The sequence below is a fragment of the Excalfactoria chinensis genome, chromosome 20 (genome assembly GCF_039878825.1).
Source record: "Excalfactoria chinensis isolate bCotChi1 chromosome 20, bCotChi1.hap2, whole genome shotgun sequence".
Lineage (NCBI taxonomy): Eukaryota > Metazoa > Chordata > Aves > Galliformes > Phasianidae > Excalfactoria > Excalfactoria chinensis.
The window spans coordinates 1,433,534-1,450,143 of record NC_092844.1 but is presented as its reverse complement, the minus strand read 5'-3'; the positions used below and the strand labels follow the sequence as shown (position 1 = coordinate 1,450,143).

The window sequence follows — 16,610 nt, the reverse complement described above, 5'->3', positions numbered from 1 at the left end:
TTCACAATTATCAGCAGAAAGAAAAAGAAAGAAAAGATTCAAAGAAGGATAACCAGTGATTGCATTGCCAGCTACCTCATTGCCACCAAGATTGAAAAGGAAAGATGAGAGCGTTCCACAGGGACTCAAGGATGGGGTACGTACCAGCTTTAACTCCCTGCTCTAAGCCTTTCTTTCTCAACAACACCGCCTCGTAAAGTCAAAAGAGGCATTTTCAGAAGGTTGCATGTCACGTTCTTGAGATACACTGTTAGATAGAACCTCCTTTCACCACTTCATCCGCTTACTTCTCAATGCCGGAGTGTTCTTAGCTATTTTTAGTAGACATGCCTTTGAGGTCCAGAAAGAGCAAAGCATTTGAATGCGCAAATACTACATTCTTAGTTAAATAATGGGCTAGAAAATGTCTTAATCTTGTGCAGTAATACGCCATTAGGCAACGCTCACAGTTTACAAGGTGCTGTTTCAAATGACACCAGAAGCAGGTGAGAAGTCTGTGTTTAATAGCGGCGTTCCAATCTGAATACGTTTTTCATATCAGAGTTTGTGTGTTTTGATCTCAAATACTGTGATGGGGCTTTCCAGCAGGAGCCATATCAGTAACTGGCACAGAAGAATCTCAGCTTTCAAACAAACCCACGCTGCCCTTCTCTAAACAGTGCCTGGATTTCCTAGAAAATAATCCTCCAAGCAAGTTCAAAATAATATTAGAATTGAGCGAATCGAAGCAAACAAACAGCCCCATTTCTCTGTTCTTCAGTCAGGGGAGATGATCATTTATCTTCTACCAGATAAATGGAAAAGCCTCGATGAGCACGCTAGTATTAATTAAAACGCTGACTTGATTACACACCTCTGTCTCTAACACCCAAATCTCCTTTTGTTGAAGGTCTTCAGATGGTGAAGATAAACTCGCTTGGACTTTTCTCCTTTAGCAGTTTAGCCAACGTTCAGCTAATTTTCACTGCATCCATCTGATCTGTGTTGCTCGTCTCCATGGGCTGCATGGAGGGGGTCAGAGAAGATAACCCTGTAAGACAGAGGTTACTCAAATGTCACTGGTTATGTGGAGCAAAAGAGCACAGGGAACCAGGTAAGCTACAAGAAGTCCCTAACTCCCACACAAGCCATTCCTTCAGCACGTTCTGTGTGATAGCAGAGGGAAGGAAGCACCGAGAGAATACTTACAGAAGCAGCACAGTTACAGAACAAAAGCACTCATGATATTCTCTAATCTCGAGGTGGCTGATTTTAGCCTCATGTGCACTGACAGCATAACTCCTCGTGCTTTTTAAAGACACCTTGTTGCTGGGACTAAAACCACTGAGATGTATCATCTCCAAGCGTCGCCAGACACACAAAGGAGATCACTGAATTGTAAAAGACACATCAAAATAACCATGTCTAAAATCTGTATTTCAGTGTCTGTCAGCGCTGCTATTTAGAGCACCACAATATACTGATGAAAAGCATTACAGCGTCTTGCTGCTCGGCTCGATGAAACGACACCAGATGCTGAAACTCCACTGAAACTCAGCAGCAGCAGAAGGAATGCTTGTTGGGATGCACGCTGCATAGCACAGGGGTGCAACCTGCAGTGAGAACACTCGAGACCCCAATGTTTTTAGGCATTGTGAGTGAAGTCAACACATTGAACCGCCCTGGAAGGAGCTCAGAACCCAGACAGGATGGGAGGCAGGGTGATACTGGTACAATATAATCTCACTGAGAAACATCACCTAGTAGGCAAGCAATGGGAGTCCAAACAAGCTGCAGCTCACAACAGTTGAACCTGTGTATGTATTGTTACACATTCAGACAAGCATCTTGTTTATGTTGTGTGTGCCACAGATCTGAAGGATTCTATCCTTGTACACCCAGCTTGTATTGATCCTTATTTTGTGCCACATATTCTTTGTATTAAATCGATCCACTTCATTATGTCTCATTAATCAAGCCATACTGCAATATGGAAAAATACAGCACAGGAGCTCTTGCTAACATGACCTGTGGAGTTACAGTGATTTACAAGTTACCTTGATATGTTTGTCCACTGTGATCAGCAACAAGGATGTTATGCAGCTTGTTATATGCTTGTTTAAATATAGCAATGACTTAAGAGCAGAAAAAAATGGGTTATAATAAGGTGGGATCATAATAAAATCCCAACCATGCAAGGGAAATCCCAAGTCACTTCTGCAACTGTAGCTTCAGTAGACTGTTTCATGTCACTTCTGTGCTCTAGTAAAAGTAATAGAAAAAGAAATTAACTTCCTTGCTTTACACAGAGTTTCACATACATGCAAACCAGCAGCCTAAAAGGAGAACCGACCAGTTCTTGTTTGTTTGTGACTGGGGACTTTTGCCTCAATCGGCTGCTCTTGCTGAGCACAGAAAATTCCCTGGCCATTAATGAACAACCAGCGGAAGGAGATGCATCCTGGTCTTTGTTCCCAAACAATAATGTATTTATTTCTTATTATTACAAAGAATAATGTCAAAAAGTACCTACCCGAAGCAGCCAACTCCCTATGAGGAAAGTTCAGAAGTGCTGTTAACAGTAATTGCTTGCTGACTCTGAGCCATGAGTTGGAGGAGCACTCCAGAAAGCAGAGAACCTCTCTCTTCTGGGAAGAAAAGGATTTCCTCAGCTGAGCCTTTCTGCAAGAAGTCTCACTTCAGTTCATCTGTGAACTCACACACCCAACGCCCATCGACTATCTTCATTCCAACTGCTTCCACGCAAACATCACTGCACATTAAGTAGTACAGAGGTTGCTCTGAAAGTAATGCCTCCTGCTTATTTCAACATAGTCGCCACCATTAACAACGTGCTTTCGTCAGCAGTGAACAAGAGTCTGCATGCAACACTAGTAAAAAAGCACCTATCAGAGGAGGTCACCCTCTGTCACACTGCTCAAACACAGCACCCACCCCTCACTGTGTTCACACCCACCATCTGGCCTCTGTAAACGTTCAGCAAACATCGATGAATGTCAGTGGGTGCCATTTTTTCCCTGCATGGAGGAATTCAGTTCCACTGGATTGTGCTTCCTTTGTGCTTCTGGGCCAGATGCCGTTCCATCAGATCACCTTTCTGCTGCCATAAAGCCACACAGCAACAACAAGTAGCAGAATACTGGTGGGAAGATTCAGCCTGCGCTGCTGCTCCATCAACTTCTGCCTCTGATAGAATAGGAGGCATTACTTTCAGAGCAATCTTCACACAACAGAGCTACAGTTTCGCCTTGTAGAAATACCAAAGTCACTCACTTTGCGTTGCTATGCTTAAAAAATCACATTTTCTCTATTTCTACCAACAGATTTGGGCTCAGTGTTTATACGCAAAAGCAGAAATGATAACAGGCCCATGATTTTATCCACAGAATGGTTTGGGTTGGAAGGAATGTCAATGACTATCTGGTTCCAAACAACCCACGTGCATGTTACCTTCCAGCAGATCAGGCTGCCCAAAGCCCCATCAGCTCCAGTCTTAAGCACCTCCAGGAAGGAGCCATCCACAGCTCCTCCGGGCAGCTGGGATATTCACTTTTTGATTGGGTTGAATCACTGAAAAATCTGATTGAAGCAAAAAAGTAAGCAGATAAGATGTGTCATGTCGATCATCTGAAGAATATCAACAAGGACACTTTGTTTTCAATCAATTTTCTTTTACAAATGTGGTTTATATAAAGTCGACGTGGGTAACAATCTTAGAACTCTGTTTTTGTCCTCTCAACTAACCCTGCTACTTTATAGAGGGAGATCAAGTAATATAAGAGGGAAAAAAAAAGAATCTATGTAAGATGTCTTTCTTTTTTTCAGTGCATGGTAGCTTCAAAACTGAAGCACATTTTGAGTCAGACTGAAAAATGAGAAGAGCTGACAGAGAACTCTGTGCACTCGGGAAAGGCTTGGCTTCCATGAAAGAAACCAAAACCAGATCACAGAATTACTATGCCCACAGGCTCGCTGAGAGAGAGATGACCTTAGAAAAAAGATCACATCATGTCTGTACTTTCAGTAATTCCAGCTTCTGAAAGGCAGAGCTGGGTTTATACGTTGTCATTCTCCACAGAGAGTGAGACGGAACCCGACAGACATGAGGTGGTATTTGAATACCATTTGAGTTGAACCCTTCAGCAGTGCATCTTCCATGGGGAAGAGGACAGCCACTTGATCTCTACAGCCCTATGGAAAACGGTGGGTAACAAAGACTGGGTAGGAATAACCACGTGAAGGTCCTTCATGCCCTTCCTTCACACATCCCCAATTTAATCACAGTTTAATTCATCACCAGTTTAATTCAATGCAAAAGCTTTCTCTGCCCCTCATTTGCTGGAGCAATCAGACTGCTAACTGACATGACCCAACGGCAGTTGCTTTGGACCACTCTCCCACATGCCAGCCATGGCACTGAAGCAAATTAATCCACAAACACCCACTTCCGACTTTCGCTCGGTTTTAAATCATGTCACAATCTTTGTCTGGAGTACTGCAAAGCTCATAGTTTCCTCTCCCTAACCACAAAATGCAGGAAGGCTTCTACAAAGCCCATCAGCTGCATGAAAGCGCTGGTAGAAAGCAAGAAACAAAGCATGCACTTGCCTTCAGCTAGTTTCTGAATGTACAAAACGCCTGCCTACAAAGCCCATAAACAGCAGCAGTTTGCAGTAAATTCACATCTTATTTCATAACCTCACCCACGCAGAAAGTCCACTTGAAGTCTGCAGCTGTAGCCAAAGAAGCACGCTCAAGGTTTACATGATTTGATTCTGACTGCAGTTGTTCTACACAGGTCTGCTGCTGAGCTTCACCTGGCACGTAGATATCTTGGGTTGTTTTGCTACATACACAACGGTCACATTATCGAGTGTTAAAGCACAACTTCACATCTCTGTATTCCCACCTGGGTTTTCAAAAGCAAAACCAGACTTCTTTTGCAGCGACTTTCCCTCCATCATCATTGTATTCCCACCAGAATATGACCAGAAACAGGAACTAGGAGGAAGACTGACTCCTTTACTGCCAGGCCTCTGTAGGTACATTTATATCAGAGAAGCGTTTAGCCCAGGAAGTTCACCTGTAAGACAACAAACAATTCCCAAATAAACTGCTTGTTTCAGAATGAAACACTCCTCTACCATTTACTGGAAGTCACTTATAATCTGACTGCAACCCCGGTATCAACTGGTATTGTACTTTGGGAATAAACACACTCCTTCAGATTACTGAAGTGATGAGCACTTCTCTTCCTTCTGATAATAATATCTGCTTCCATTTGCAGAAATGTGAAGTCAAACAAACTCCACTGAATTCAACAAAGGAACTCTGGATCCTTACTACTTGCTCGCTCCAAAAGTAATGCCTCCTACTTCTTTCCATGGAAACGACAACAGCTACAAAGGGCACAATAACGCTATTTAACAGTCAAGAGCAAATGCTCAGTTTCAGTAAACTATTTTCCAACACAGTCACCATGAACTCTGCGTTTTCACCAGCAATGAATGAGAGCCTCCACCAGCAAAGGTGATCCACTGCTTCACAGCTGCTGTGATGGCATCGCTGCTTGGAAAATGCTGCCCACACAGTCAGTCTTTCATCAGCTCAAAGCGTTGATGAATGTCAATGGGTGTCATTTTTTCCACATGGAGGAATTCAATTCCACACCTTTGCTTTACGCACACCTCCAGGCCAGATGCCACTCTGTCAGATTGCCCCTCTGCTTCCATCTGTCACACAGCAACAAAATGTAATGGGATATTGGTGGGAAGGTTCAACCTCTATTGCCACCCCACCAACATCTGCATCCGATGCCATGGGCCAACATCATAAAATAGGAGGCATTACTTCCAGAGCAGCCCTCAAAGCAGAAGAAGGTTACTCAACCCAAACAAGAAGATAGTGTTTCATAAGGAAAACTTGGGCCTATCTGTACAAATGCTATTCCTCACTGATTGGTAATTTTTATTGTTGGAACTGAAAAGTGTTCCATGGATGCATCTAGGAAGGAAAACAAGGAAACTGGAAAAGTGCCCAAGCTTTCAATCGTATGCATTTTTAACTCAAAATCAAAAGTGAAAATGCTTGGTAAAGATTGGCCATGTCATTAAAACAAAGGAGTGGGAGTTGGGTAGCAATTCCTTTCTCGGTACTCTGGCTCTCTTCATCTAAAAGCTGAGAGCTACGAAGTTTATCTGCCAACAGAAACAAAGTGAGTCTTCCTTTGCTGAAACCAAGGAGAGGAATTTGGGAAACATTAAATAGCTTTTGTGAAAGAAACAAGGAGGAGGATTTTCAGCATTACCCTGTTGTTGCTGTTGTTGTTTTTTCTCAAGAGCGTTTAAAACACACCTGAGGACTGAAATTCAGTGATCTTATTCTCCTCTTCCTGGCAGCTTGCTTTTGTTCTGCTGAAACCAACCCAAGACTCCATCAGAAGTGTAGAGTTGAGTCCTTACATTGGTCCGCCATTACCCAGGAAACCTGTGAAATCAAGGGTTTTAACAGAGAAAAGAAGAAAACACATCTGTGTCTTCAGATGTGATGCACTGAGAACAACTTCTGGGCTACGAAAACCCAAGTTCCAAAAAGATGAAAGCCCCAAAAAATCAAAGTTTGGAAATCACTCAAAAAATAAGTTCTGCCACAAGCAAATGATTCACCTGAGGGTTCTCGAGATGTCATTCCTTGTCACGCTAATAACTAAACAGAATGAATAATCAGCACCACACTCATTCAAGGCAGAGTATTGATTCTTGAAATGTACTGTCAGCAAGAAACACCTGATCTGGAGACATCACCAAATCTATCTTATAGCAATCCTATAGGAGGCAAGCAAACAACACTGATGGCAGTTAAACGCTATTACTGAGAAACAGGCTTGTCTATTAGAACAAATAACAGATGCATTCTTTACTGCGTCATATTTAAATAAGCAAAGCTCTGTTTCCCAACACATGAATCAGGGTTATGAACAGACAGAAAGGGGAAGTCAACCACCAGCTTTACCTCTGAAGCACTGGGCAGTGATCACTCAAACCAAAAGAGAACTAATGAAAATGGGTACAGGCACTGGAGCTTGCCATCAACTGAAATACCTCTGCTACCTCTCTGTACATTTGAGCACTTTCTTCCCACCCCTTAGCTGATCGATATCGAACATCTCTCAGTCTCTAATGCAATGGAAATGCAAACAAAACCAGGCCCTATCAGCTACACATCCTTCCTCACCAACTGTTGCAGAGAACTCCTTTCTCCCTGAGGATTCTTGTACAATTCAGGCATGGCAGGTTGCTCCTTTTCTTGCTCATCAATATGCAAGAAGACAAACCTCCCTAAATCACTGTTAGAGGACACATAACAGCACAGCTGCCTCTAGGAATGGAAAACAAGCTATCACAGGGTGCCTGCAGGATTATTTGTATTACTTTGTTGGTAAGAACATAATCCTGAAGGTATTGGTACGCCATTGGGAATCCTATTCTTTACCATTCCATTCTGATCTGCACAAATCTTCCCCCACATCACTGCTTACATTCCTGCTTTCACAATCCAGCCCTCCTCTCCACACTCCCTCTTTTATAGCCTCTACCTCTTGCCACACCTCACTTACCACTCTGGCTTCCTACCATATATATTCCCACAGTCTCATTTTCGCTTATCTGGTCCTGGTCAACCTCACATTTTCCTAACCCACAGTCCCAACACCCCAGACACAGCAATCCCTCCCTCAGCTTCCCCCTTGAAGCGCAGGCTGCAGCACTGCCTTCATCACAGCTCCAGCTCTGCAGACTCCAGTCCAAATGCAGAAGCTGTTTTAACACTAAACAAATACAAACTTTCAACCTGTAAATAGATGTTTTCCCTTATAATTACTCTCAGGTGCCTTCTCAGCCACTCTCCTCCTTGAAAAGGCACAGCATCATGATCTGCAATAACATTTACTGCAGCTCAAAACCTTAATACACTGCAACTCACTAATCCACACCCAGATTACTCATAGCACGCTGTTCAAAAATTGCATCTTGTAGTTATTTATAATCACTCTAGGCCAGATCAAACTTCCTTTGCCGGTCTTTTGGATTGAGATTCGGTCTCATATTCAAAGCAAAACAAATAAATAAATAACCTGGTTCTCAGAAAGCCTGACCTCACTTTCTAGGTATGACCTGTCATTCCCTGCATTACTGTTGTTGAAAGTAAGCTAACTAGGATTTGTAACTTTGATATCTTGAATGCAATCAGCAGCTGCACTGCTTTGCACAGACCCTCAGCAGAGCAATTGTGAGAAAACATATGAAAGGCAAACACTCATTTAGCTCAGCTGTGGGTTAAACAAAATTGGAGCAAGCCTCATTTTCTTGTATGGCTCTATTTTTAAAAGTGATTATTATGAGAAACTTGACCATGAACCACCTTCTTACTAGAACATAAGACCACCATATACACACCCAGAGTCAGGTGTCTCAATTCAAAGAACTACAACAAACAAAAACCAACTGTTTACTCTCTATCAGCTCAATTCTGGACCACATATCAGTAATATTAGCTGAGCTCCATTTACAAAACCTTTGCTGATTTCAATTGCAAATGGAACGAAAAAAAAACAAGTTGTCCACAAAAAAAAATATATATTTGCATATTATCAACGATAAACTGATGCAACAACTGCTTGGAATAGCAATAAAATGTACATTGCTTAAGCTCTTCTGGAAAGCTTGAGTAATGTTGGTTAGATTCCTTGTGCAAAAAGGATCGTGACATAAACTTACTCTGCACAAATCTGGAGACAATACGTAAAGCCATGAGATCATTCTCTAAGTTAATAAGCAAACCACATTTTCTGTTCCTGAAGAGTTCAGCCAAGGAAGTGAACTGAAGTTACCAGTATTTAAAGATGGAAACCAGCAGCAATTCTCCTGACTGTGAAAGTGAGATTTTCAGTTTTATTAGCAATAAGGGCACATGGGACAGCTCAGATGATTCTATCTATCAATTTATCTCAATAGATATTCTTTGAGACCAGGTACTTCTGGGAAGCTCCATCTGAAAGAGCACATAGTATGAACATAGTAAAAAACATTACTAAGAGAGAGATAGCTTGGGATTGTGCTTTAAAGGAAAGAATGCGACCAATTCCTTTCACTTTATCCTAAATATTCAACCCAAAACATAACTAGTCAGTCGTGCCATTCTCGTTCCATTCCAGTCACACAATAAGACTTCATACATGTGCAACACTGCTCCCTTCCTTAGAAATGTCTAACCATACATTTGTTTTATGAAGCATTGGGTACCTTAATTAACACTGAACGGCAAGAAGCTGAAAATACTGGTGCAAACTCAAAGCCTTCTGTGAAGTCAGCGCCCACCAATAAACTTGATTTAAAGCTTACGAACGCAATTACTAGTCAAGATTTCACAATAACTTCCAGAATTCTTAAGAAAGGAATTTATCTTTCAGAATTACTGGAGACAAAACACGACATCTGTTTTTATCATTTTTAGACAGGGAAAGATCGCACCACAGAGTTCCAACAAATCATACCATACAGAACATGCTGCTTTTGTTCTTAAGCTGTTTCTCCACGAAGCTTTTTTGCTAACCTCCAAAAAAACATTGGAAAAATAGAGGAAAGAGTAACTTGCAAATATCTGAAGGCATTTTCTAAGCTTTTGAGTAATAAAATGTGTTTATCCAGGTTTATGATTACTCTGTAATGTGCCCTGTAGCTGCAGTCATTGAAGATAAACTGGTCTTTTTAACTACACTGTTGAGTGCCTCAAGTTTAAGGCATTAGCAATTTGTGTTTGTTATGCTTAACGTGTTTGAAAATAAGCATATTTGTACGCTTCCCACTGAACAAGGCCATTCATAAGCTAATTCTTTCCCTGGCATTCTCAGATAACACTGCATTTCTGGTTTGCTTAGCTGAAATGGCAGATGAACTCCATATACATCTATTGCTATGGTCCTTCTAGTTGTCCAGTCCACACCTCTTTATAAAGCCTTAGGTAGGAAAGCTTGTGCATTTGCTTAGAAGTAGCTGCAAAAGGTGCAAAGAGAAAAGCCGTCAATTAGAACGCTGAATTAAGTGCATTGCTTGCTCATAGATGTATGTGACGCCTACAAAAATTAGAAAATACCTCCTTGTTCAAGGATTTATTTTTAACCAAATTGACTTGTTCCCTTTCCCCGCCTCCCATCCCCAGAGCCAACAAGTCAGTGGTCCACAGTTGAGGCACCAGTATTTAAAAGTGAAGCTGCTCAGCAGTGTCCATGTTTGTTTTGATCCCTCTGCTGAGAATCACTGCTTGATCTGAAGAGCGTTGAGTAGGTCAGGTTTAGAAGCTGGTCAGTTCTGGTTCCTCCTGACACTCTGGACACCAAGTTCTGGAAATGAAGACATCATTAATCAAATAATGCCAAATAAGTGACAGCTCCTGTTTTGCTGAAGACTTGGGGAGCTGAACGGGCTTTCATTTACATGTTGCTGTTATCCAGTTCCATTTGCTTTTTTTTCTTCTAGTTTACAGAGCACAGGGAACAACTGTTCTTTAGAGAGATGAGAAAAATCTTCCAGGCCTTTTATTTTGCTTGGCCATCAATGATTATCATACTCTTAAGAGAGTCAGAATAACACTTCCTATACATGCAATTCACATCTCCATGACTGGTTTACAAGCTATCCTTACCAGGTGAGAATGGTGAGAAGGTTTCTCTTTCAGTGAAGCTCGCAGATCCAAGCTGCTGACTTTGGGGTCACTGGAAGGAATGGTATTCTCCCAGCCAACCAGACAATGCTGTGAGAACATAGAAGAACTCAGTACAGCAGTGTTTTCTAAGTAAAAACAACTCCACAGGGAGGCGCTGGCAGGTTTTAATTTCTTGAGCTTCGTATGAAAAGACGAGTTTTCTCTAATAATGCAAAACTTCATAGCTGTCTCCTCTTCCACCTTTCACTGGCTACTTAATTCTAAACTGATCTCCCGCTTTGTGAACTCAAACACCTGACCTCCTTCAACTTGTCTCAGCTGACTCATCCTGTTCACCAAACCTCAAACCTGGCTTCTTCCTACCTCTTCACTACAAGGCAAGGCTACTATACTACTTGCAGCATTCTCTAGAAGCTGGTATACAAGACCAGCTCTGCAAAAACAGTTTTAAATCCAACCTTGCCACCACAAATTTGGTCTGATCCCTACACAATATGGATACTTAATAGAAACCTGTCTGTTAAACTCTCCCATAAGCTATCAGAGAAACAGACACTCTCAGATATGAAAGGCTGATGCTTGAAACAGATCAGCTGAATTATGTCCCAGCAGTATATAGTTTCATACAGCACCTTCTTTTCCTCAGCATAATGCATCTGGAGATAAATTCTTTACTTTATGCCAGTTATATGAAGGTGTGAACCCAGAAGCATGCAAAAACAGCTTTTCTTGCTGTGCCAGAGACCCAGATGAGAACCTCACCCACCACCACAAACAGTCCAGAGATCATCACCTCAGAAACTGCAGTGAAAACTATGCTGAGGGTGGGGGACAAGTCCTATATTCTCCTTCCTCCTTGTACTGTAACAATGCCCAATCTGGACTGTGCAGTCAGTACCTGCAAGAAGACATCAACTTACCGAAGGTAACGCTAGACTGTTTGCTGGTTCAAAGCTTTTCCTGTGGTGAGCTTTGTATTTGTAGGCAGGCATAAGAGTAGACCTGGGAATGCTGACCCTGCAACCACACAAGAAGAGTAACTGCCCACATGGTCCACAAGGCAAAGTAAATTTACATGCCTTTTCCACTCAAAATTCAAGGATCTAACCCCAAAAATGAACAAAGGCAAGCAGTTCATTAGACACTTAGAAAAGCACATTCTGATTCTGGACCAAATTCAAATATAAAAATAATTTCTCACCACCTGGAAAACTACTTCTCCTTATGGAAAATCAGTAGGGAGATTTTAAGCAAGAGAGTTCTCTCTGCCTTGAGAGCAGCAACTGTCTGCAGAACCATCTGGACTCTTTTCTACCTATTGCCTCCTGAGTTCTGCATATTGCAAAGTAATAATCATCATCTACCTGACATAGGCTGGCTCTTCCAGTGTCTCTGGGGGCTGGTGAGTACGTGGGACCTTACATACAGGACAGGTAGAATCTGAATCCATAGGGACAGGAAAGAGGCGCTCATTTAAGCGGTAACAGTAAACACCTGAAACATAACAGTATTTCTAGTTTGTTAGAAGGTTCCTCAATGTTGGCAAAATATATTTGTCTTCTACCTCTGTGCAATACGTTCCCCTTCTATAGAAACAGTGCTGCTTTCCCTAAAGTATCTTCTACATTTCCTGCCCCAAATAAGTTCCTAAAAAGCAAAACCAAAACTCAACCCCCTCAACTGAAAAACAGAACTGCAGGAAGTTACAAAAAAATCCTGACAATGAGAGATGGTGCCTAGAAGACTCGATTCTCTTTGGAGGAGGAAGTTGAATATGCATTAGAAATTGCAGCTAAAAATAACACATTCTCCTCTTAAGTGATGCAGGGCTCACTCAGGGTAACAGGTAAAGGATTCTCAGTTGTTTGTTCACAGAAACAGGGTTAGGAAAAAACACTTATTATTAATCTGATCTTACATTTATGGGAACTGGCTATCAAATCTTGTTCAGTAACGATGTAGTCCAGAGGCTCTGTCCTGAAGAAAAAGACAAATAAACCAGTTAGTGACAGGAGTGCCTGCCCTCCTAACCTACATTTGCCAAGCATACAATTCTGAATGGGACACAAAGGCCTCCAGAGCCACCCCTTCCCACTACCCAGAACTCCAAGGGGATTCAATACTGCTTCCACCCTTCCCTCTGTACACACTTACTCCATGTGCTGCTCAGAGATGCATGCTTCTTTGTTGGCCTGTCGAAACTCATGCAGCTCGGCAAAATACTGATCAGATTTTTCTGCTACTGAAGAATTTGTATCTAGCAGCCCTGAGAACGTCAAGGAAAGACTCAATTCAAAATGATCAGGACAGCCAAAGATGAGGAGAAGCAAAGAGAATGAGGAGAAGACAACATTGTAACATCAAGTCACAGATTCCTGCTGTCACTTTGTTTCCTCAATGCATTCATTCCTTTTTGGTTGCTTGCTACCCCTCTAACCTTTGCCATTTGCTGCTTGGATTCTCACATGACTGCCACTTCACTATTTCAGTGAAGCACAGGTCACATTTGTCATGGGTGGGAAATGCTGACAAAACTACAGCTCCTCTGCTGATCCCTGCTTTGCGGCCCTGCAATTCTGTCACACTACAATATTAATGGAGGGCAAACCATGTTTTAACTCTTGATATTACCATATCATGCTGAGAGATTTAAGGTTCAGGTTTAAGATTCACCTGCAATCCAGTCATAGCCCAGGAACGGACGCATGGACCAGCTACTCGCAGGCACAGTATATTCTTCAGGTTCAGCTTGAAAAGTCACATGACCAGCTTCCTTCTGGGGAAAAAAAAACCCAACAAAATAAAACATGAAGACCTCTTATACATCTAGCATGATGTTCATAGGTACAGCTAGGGTGATAACTAGCAATTGTTTAAATAGAACAACACCAGGTTAGTCTGAGGCTGAAATCTGCCTATAGCTCTAACACCAATTTGCTCACCAGCCCTCTGCCTTCTCAGTTCATAAAACTGATGTTTTATATGTAGCATTCTCTCGACTCCTCCCCCCAGTCATTCTACTGACTCACAAAAACAAGCAAGGCTTTGGTTTCACCACTTACCTTCAATTCTTTGGACTGAGATGTCAGCAGGATTGGTTTAGGTGTTGTGGTTTCCTTGGAGGTCTCTTCGCTTTGTATTTTATTTGCTGATGGGTCCAAATGACTCTTAAGCTCATCCTTCTCACTGGGACCATGTGGAGGAGTGGTCTGGCTTCTGTTCTTTTTATGTCCAAGAAGGAAGGAGTCTTCCTCTATACTTCCTTGAGCATGGCTATCCCCATCCACTCTGCAAGTTTCTCCGTTACATGTAATGATTGCAGACACAGGTATGAGATTTTTCTCTTTATCAAAAAAGCTGGATTGCAAAACCGATTCTTGCATCTTCGTTTGTTGCTGCAGCCCTCTGTCACTGCTGCTGTGTTTGAGAGGTGAACAGAGGGCTGCTCTGGCTGTGCAAGCTCTGGGTTCCACAGACACCAACACTGCAGGATTGTGCTTTGTCGACACACGATCAACTTGATTTTCCTTCTGTAAGGATAAAGACATTTTTATCACACTGCAACAATAAGAGTATGAGCATCTTCTATTAGGCCAATTTACTCAGCAAGAGAAGCATCAGCCTCTCAGCCTGGTCTGCTGACACCTTAAATTCCTGTTGGGAAAAACAAAATCTTAATATTATCCATGAGATCTCTATTAAGTGTTTGGTGAAGATAAGGAAGGGATTCATTTATAACTAAACACAGCTCACTCCCAAGCCAAGAAACTGCCAAAGTTTTAGCCTTTGTGCTTTGAAGAAACAAAAGGATTACGTTCCATGATAATCCTTCCTATCTTGTATTAAGAATCCTCCATGTCTTTGCACAATAAAATATCTGAATCAAGAAGACAAACAACAAAGGTCTAGCTACTGTTCTGAGGGGCTCTACTTTCCACCAGCTGCTCCACATTCTTGTGTCTCCTCTATAACACTGCCCTACATGCAGAGCTACTGCCTGCCTGCCTACCCTAGTAGGCCCATTTGATTCTCAGCACTTTTAGCACAGGCCTAACACATACCCCTCTCTTGGGCAAGGGGACAGATGCTTCAGTAGTTGCTCTATTACAAAGAGATGCCTGGAGAAGTGGCTTGCTGGGAAGACTTTTTCTTATCTCTTCCTGCTTCATTCTGAGCCTTTGTAGAAGGTCCTGGTTGGCCTGACGCAGCCTGAGGTGCTCTGACTCCATCCTATGAACGTGTTCTCCTGTAAAGCCAGAGAAAGGGTGAAGTGTATGAATGGAAGCATTAAATGAAGAAGCAAACACAGGGAAAAAAAAGCCATAACACTTTCAGATGACTTCTCAGAAAAGTCACAGGCATCGCAATGTTGGGAGTTTCAATCTCTGAACATTATCCCTGAGAAATCAGCCAGCCTCAAAACTCTTTATGCTAAGAACCAGCACTGCTGCATACATCTCTGACCCTCACACATACTCAAGTATTTTCTACCCAGAGAGTGGTGTATGATTTAAACAGAGGCAGGAAACTCTAACATGGAAAACAGTCACATCAGAAAGCCAAATGAGAGATGCTCCATCCAGATATCGAGAGCAATCATATACAAATCCACTTTAAACTTGTTTTCAAAATACACACTGTGATAATACCTAAACACTCACTGAACACACAAACAGCGAACATTTCTCTTTTGGCACAGACAAAACAAAGTCTAAAGCGTCCTCCACGTTCTCCAGGCAGGAAGGCTTCAAAAAGCTCTGTCTTTAGGAAAACCTATTAGACAGGGGCTCCCGTAAAACTATGTCTCCCCATGACCTATGTTCCTAAACTATGCTTCCCAATGACCTCTTGTTCTAAAGAGTCCCTAAACCTTTTCCTAAAGCTCATCTGACTTGTATTTGCATCTGTTACCTTGGCTACGTGAGGAACCAAACACACACACGGTACAACAACGGAGGGGGGAGAAGAGTGCTAATAACTGAAAACCCCACAGCAAGTCTTCCAGTTACAAGAAGGGTGCACAACTGGATGCAATACAGAAATATCAGTCTTGAGACACTACATTTCTTTGAGATGATTTAAGCAAAACAAAAGTGCTCATGGTAGTCACAGGACTGAGCTAACAGCACCCCCTCACTGTCACTCATTAGAAAGCCCATACTCAGTATTAGTCAGAGGACTTTCTGGAAGGGTTTTACCAGACGAGACCCACTCTTTGCACAACCAACAAGAAACGGCCGGGCACAAGCCTAAGGCTGCAGCTTGTTTAGGTCTCGTAGTTAAAACACTTTGTGAAAGGGAGCTACGCCTCGGGAACGAAGTAACCACACCTCCGCAAGAAAGCCAGCTAGTAGCTCCGCAGCGCTGCCCAGGCCCGGTTCCGGGCAGCACCAGTACGATGGAGGGGCGTTCCTACTTCCCCTTCCCTCTAAGAGGCGAGCCCGGTAGACTCGACAACCCCCTCAGCCCCGTGCAAAGCACCGCGTGGGAGCCGCCAGTTTTGAGCCCTCCCCGCGCCGCGCTGCCGTGCCCACCTGCGCCGCACAGCCGGGGATCCCCGCCCTCGCTCCGGGCTTCCCCCGGGCAGCCCCGGCCCCGCCGCCGTTCCGGCAGCGCAGCAACCTCCGGGCATGCGCGGGGACAGCGGCTCCGCCTCCCGGGGCTGCCCGGAGGAGTGAGGGCAGAGCCCGGCTGTTCGTCTGCTGGGAGCAACCGGCGGCCCCAAGCGGCAGGGATGGGAGAAGGCAGCTCATTGTGAAAACCTGTTGCTGGAAACGGCCTTTTCAGTGACGGAGAAATGCTGATTCACCACCGGCAGTCTATTAACGCAGTATTTGATGAACGTTGGTTCTTAGAATATTCTCGAGAAATCAGATCCAGGCTTGACATTT

At 43.0% G+C, this 16,610-nt stretch overlaps 1 protein-coding gene across 2 annotated transcripts; it reads right to left on the bottom strand.

Annotated features, from left to right (window-relative positions):
• Positions 1 to 9,445: 9,445 nt before the first annotated feature.
• MIIP (migration and invasion inhibitory protein) lies at positions 9,446 to 16,372 on the bottom strand. Of its 2 annotated transcripts, none has more exons than XM_072354356.1 (10): positions 16,254 to 16,372; positions 14,781 to 14,965; positions 13,782 to 14,249; positions 13,393 to 13,495; positions 12,874 to 12,985; positions 12,638 to 12,696; positions 12,084 to 12,213; positions 11,640 to 11,736; positions 10,699 to 10,806; positions 9,446 to 10,396 (listed from the first exon to the last, which is right to left on the bottom strand). In XM_072354356.1, exons 2-10 carry the CDS (start codon positions 14,946 to 14,948, stop codon positions 10,271 to 10,273), a joined length of 1,371 nt encoding a protein of 456 aa, XP_072210457.1. In that variant the 5' UTR covers positions 14,949 to 14,965; positions 16,254 to 16,372; the 3' UTR covers positions 9,446 to 10,270. The 2 variants fall into 2 exon arrangements, with proteins under 2 accessions (XP_072210457.1, XP_072210458.1); XM_072354357.1 differs by lacking the exon at positions 16,254 to 16,372 and adding an exon at positions 15,631 to 15,737 and having other exon boundaries at positions 10,130 to 10,396.
• Positions 16,373 to 16,610: the final 238 nt, after the last annotated feature.